General features: G+C 38.4%; 1 protein-coding gene across 1 annotated transcript in view; it reads left to right on the top strand.

Annotated features, from left to right (window-relative positions):
• Positions 1-4,747, top strand: part of UBQLN1 (ubiquilin 1) — a 21,408-nt gene extending 16,661 nt beyond the window's left edge. Inside the window, 3 exon segments of the mRNA XM_010281877.1 lie at positions 2,304-2,419; positions 2,736-2,889; positions 4,592-4,747. Of these exon segments, the coding sequence (XP_010280179.1) occupies positions 2,304-2,419; positions 2,736-2,889; positions 4,592-4,747 (426 nt within the window).

The raw sequence follows: 4,747 nt of genomic DNA, 5'->3' as shown, positions 1-4,747 counted from the left end.
TGAAAAATTAAACCCTGTTTTTTGGGGGTTTTGGGGGGAGCCACAGACAAAAGCCACTTAGATTTGCCCTTGCTGCTTTGCTTAAAAGCAATTATTGTTCCTACTGTGCACCAGCCAGAGAACAGCTGTTGGCAACATGATTTGTTTCACAAATTAAACACTAGTACTTTCCCCTCTACTAGAATAAAGTTTCACTATGCATGTCTTGTACCTCTTCAGACCTGCCTTTAAGTATTTGGGTAAAGAGATCTTACAGCATCCCATGAAAGACCCAAGTCATTAGCTTATTCAAAAGAAGTGGGTTCTCAAGTTTTTCGCCTGTAAAGATTACTCTGCCACCATCTTCCCCTCTTGACAACATTGTGCTTGCAGCCCAAGTATCTGCTTGGTATTAGCTGCCATAGTGTGTAGTAGTACTGCGTTCCCTTGCAAATCAGAGTAAATGTGTGTTGCCAAGATCTGATTGCACACAGGCAGTTTTGGGTAACAATACTTAACACATAATTACAGTAGTAAGTTCAGTGTTTGGAAGAAACTTTAAATTGTTTCAGCTACATGAATGGCTGTAGTTTTCATAATGCCACTGCTTTGTGATGACCTGGTATCTGAAGAGCTAGTACCACATGTATGTTCTGAAATCTGTGAATAAATGGCAATTAATGAAGGCGCAGTAGGAGTCACTTCTGTTTCCTTAAGGTATCTCCTGTCAGCATCACCTTCTGTCGTCATCACCTTGGGATTTTTGTGCACAGCTAGTTCTCTGTTGTATTCACTGTGTTAGCACAGGTGATCAGCAACGTTAGCTGGTGAAGTAAAGTGGAGAAATAAATGGGTATTCTCAGAATGTTGACAATATTGCAGCTCATACTTCCTTGCTTTAGCTACTAGCATTTACATTGTGGGATTGGGTGAGAGGAACCATGTCATGTTCTTCCATGTAATGGAAGGCATCTTTTGCAGTAAAGGGCAATTGCCCAACATAACTAGGAAAACTATCTATGAGCTACTCCATCTGCGGCTTTTATACAAGTCTTAACAGCAATTGCTGCCACTTAATAGCTGGAATTAATAACATTAGAGGCAATGTCTAGGTCACCTAAGTGCTCAGAGTTGTTGGGCCACCATTTGTGTAAAAACAACTCCAAATATCAAACAGTAAGTAGTGACTTAAATATTTTCTTAAAGTAACGGCAGCAGCCTTCTTTGGAGAACCCAGTATTTTTTCCTATTTAAAATTTGAGTAAACTTTGCCAGCTGTATATTTACTTATTCTCTGACTTTTAGTTATCAGGAAGATAAAAATCCAAGAGATTAATAGAGAATATTAACAACTTGCTGTACTTGAGTCTCGTTATGCACCCATATTCCAGACCAGTGCTTTGTATCCTATTCCGCTCTGCGCAATAGGATAGTTTGACCTTAGTCTGTGTACTTCTATGGTAATCAAAAACATTTTTCCAGCAGAAGGAATGTGGTCTACTTTCCAAGTGAAGGCTGCTAAGATTAATAAGACTGTCTGCTATTTGTAAAAGATTTGGCTACCTAGACTCTTGTCACTTATGACTGAAATGCATTGCTTTTCACTTACCTGTGGCATCTCTAAACAAAGGTGAACATAAACCGTGAGTTTTAGTTTTGTATCTAAAACAGTCGGGTTTCTGGACATCTAATTTCAGAAGTGAAAATTATATACTTTTTAAATTATCTGTGGATGTGAAAGCCAGTTTTTTGAAGTAGCAGTAGAGTGTGAGCCCTTGAACATTATACATTTGTTTGCTAGTATGTTTTGCAGTATATTTGTTGCATTTCCCAAGGCTGTGAGGGCACTACAGGTATGAAAACATGCACAAATAGTCATGCTTAAGCTGCTGTGGTCTGAATTTAGATAGGAAAAAGAAATACTGTGCAACTTTTTCTTAGATATCTATTGGTCAAGTTTCATTGTGTTCTGCATTGTTGCTTACCAGTTGTCTGATATAGGAGACTAATTCTAGAATGATGTTGGACTAATACAGTCCTATGGCTGTGAAAGATGATGTGGTATGCTAGAAGAGGTGATGAAAAATACTTTTTCTTGTGTATTTCTCATTTGAAAGGCTCTGTTCACATCTAGAGGGTTCATTGGTCACCTCCTATGAAAGTTTTTTCAAAAAAAGAAAAATGCCCAAAGGATTTTGTGTAAATATTCAAATATAAAGTTGAAAAACAAGTCCTGAAATTATGTTGGATTCTGTAAAACGTCTAGTGATAAAGATTAACTTTGAACATATCCATATGATTAAGAGTTTATCTCCTTTTCTTAGATGCAGAATCCTGACACATTATCAGCTATGTCAAACCCAAGAGCAATGCAGGCTTTGCTACAGATTCAGCAGGGCTTGCAAACACTAGCAAGAGAAGCACCGGGGCTTATACCAGGGTAAGAATCAGCCTTACAAATTTAGACAAGACCTTTCCTCTTGTGTTACGTTGTTCATTCTTTTTACTTATAAAAGCTGGGTAAATATCTATTAGACTCCTCCTCCTGCCTCTTTTTAGTTTAACTAAACTTGTTTTAGAATCTGCCACATTTTTGCTTGCTGTGCGCTTAACAGTCATGACTGGTCTTTGTCGTAGTACTTTACTTAAATTGTCATCCACTCTTTGACAGGATTTTTGCTCGGTAATTAAATGAGAAGAGACAAGCTAGTATTTATTATTCAAGGTGTGTATTTCTTTTCCTGTCTTCTATGCAGATTTAGTCCTGGTTTAGGTGGATTGGGAAGCACTGGAGCTCCTCCAAGGTCTACTCTACCTAGTTCTGTTCCCAGTGAAAATACAAGTCCATAACCTGGTCACCAGCAATTTGTCCAGCAAATGTTGCAGGCACTTGCTGGTGCAAATACTCAGGTAAAGTGCATCACACTATTCTAGATTTTTTTTAAATTCTGACTATTTTTTCATTGTAAACCATTAGAAAGGAGGCTGATAGTTGACGGGAGAGCTCTGTGGATACTTCTGGTTAAAGGGGAGCAGAGGAGGCCTAAAAGTGCAAAAATTCAGATCTGAGTAAAAGTGTCCTCTGAACAGTTCATTGAATTTCTGAAATGCTTGGAAAGATTGAGGCAAGCTGAGGTGATAAAGTTCATTCACAAGTGAAGTGTGAGCTCAGGCAAGAGAAAAGCTTAAGCATATTGAACACCATTACTGCTATGCTTTTTGTCTGTATCGCTGGTTGTTACCTCTAGCTGTGTCTAAGCCTCTGGCCTACACTTTGGGAATAGCCACACTCCGGTTATTTGGATTCTGAATTTGTTGTGTGGCTTCACTAATGTCCTGCAGGTCCAGACTGCAGGGCATTTTTGTTAACATCCTGAGTCAGGTTAAGGGTTTCCAGAGAGCTCCAGAAGTCAAGCAAAGGTGGCAGCTTTGCCAGTAGCTGTGGGGTGGCGAGCAAGACCGGCTTTAAAGGAGACATGCTGTTAACTCTGGAGTGCTGTGTGAAATGGTGCCTTTACACTGTGGTACGTACCCATGGTGTAATGGCAGTGGAAAGGGCAGGCCTGCTTTTTCCTCCTTTGTTGCCATGGAGTGAGTTAATTCAGTTTGCTGATGTGACAGACTTTTTTCTCTTTTATCTAATCATGAGAAAGTGTTGGTCGGTGTCACTGTAGGAAACCATATTCTCATAAGTTTTCACTTATCATGCTGTCAAATCTTACACTACTCAGTCAACATTCAGTGTAGTTTTGCTTGGGGGAAGCAGGTGGGGGCAGTTCTTAAAGTTCAGGTTATGTCTTTATATTGGATTGGAACCATATGCAGATTTTAAATACTGGTAATAATATCTTGATGTATGAAACTGTTGAATTGGAACAGAATGAAAGTTTTCAGTAGCTGCACAAATTTTGTGTTGGCATCTAAATTGACTCATTGATTTCAAAAAATGACTTCTCATTATTACTCCAGCATTATTGTTTTCCTGTAATTGTTCTGATTCAAAAATGCCTCTGAAGATTATACCAATGAAATTATGCAGAATTTTGCCATGAGTTTGTGTGAGTGGGATCATCCCATAAAGCACAGCTGCCAGTATGCCTTAGACTGAAGCTTTCTAACAATTAGAATCTTGGTAATTTTAGTCAACAAATACTTGGAGCAGTAAAAAAGAGGTGATTTTTCTGTCAAGGGGAAAAAAAGCCTGTGATGTGCACCACTGCTGACAGTGATATCATAATCCTTGCTGTTCCCCATTATTAGGTTGAACTCTGTTAAATTTTTAAAAAAACCTATACACATATCTTTAAGAAACTGTTCATGGGACATAAATTTTCCCAATTTATTTTTAGTCTTTTTTTTATCAAACAAGCAGCTTTTCCTGTAGTTCAAGACTGTCATGCAAGTGTAGATACTCTTAAAATTTGAAGCTGCTCTGACTTATTAAAAACAATTCAATTCAGAATTGAATTTATGTCATAGCATAGTTTTAGGATCTTGAAAAAGATGCAGTCAGAAATCAGTAAACACAGGGAGTGGTGCAGAAGCACCAATATTTAAATCCTGTACTTTGCTAAATGTCTTGTGCTTTTATAGCTTGAAATTTTGTTCTTAGCAGTTACAAAATCCAGAAGTTCGATTTCAGCAACAACTGGAGCAGCTGAGTGCAATGGGCTTTCTGAACCATGAAGCAAACTTGCAAGCACTAATAGCAACAGGAGGAGACATCAATGCAGCTATTGAAAGGCTGCTTGGCTCTCAGCCTTCATAG

The sequence above is a fragment of the Phaethon lepturus genome, unplaced genomic scaffold (genome assembly GCF_000687285.1).
Source record: "Phaethon lepturus isolate BGI_N335 unplaced genomic scaffold, ASM68728v1 scaffold13102, whole genome shotgun sequence".
In the NCBI taxonomy this organism is placed as follows: Eukaryota; Metazoa; Chordata; class Aves; order Phaethontiformes; family Phaethontidae; genus Phaethon; species Phaethon lepturus.
This window is presented reverse-complemented; position numbering and strand designations above follow the sequence as displayed.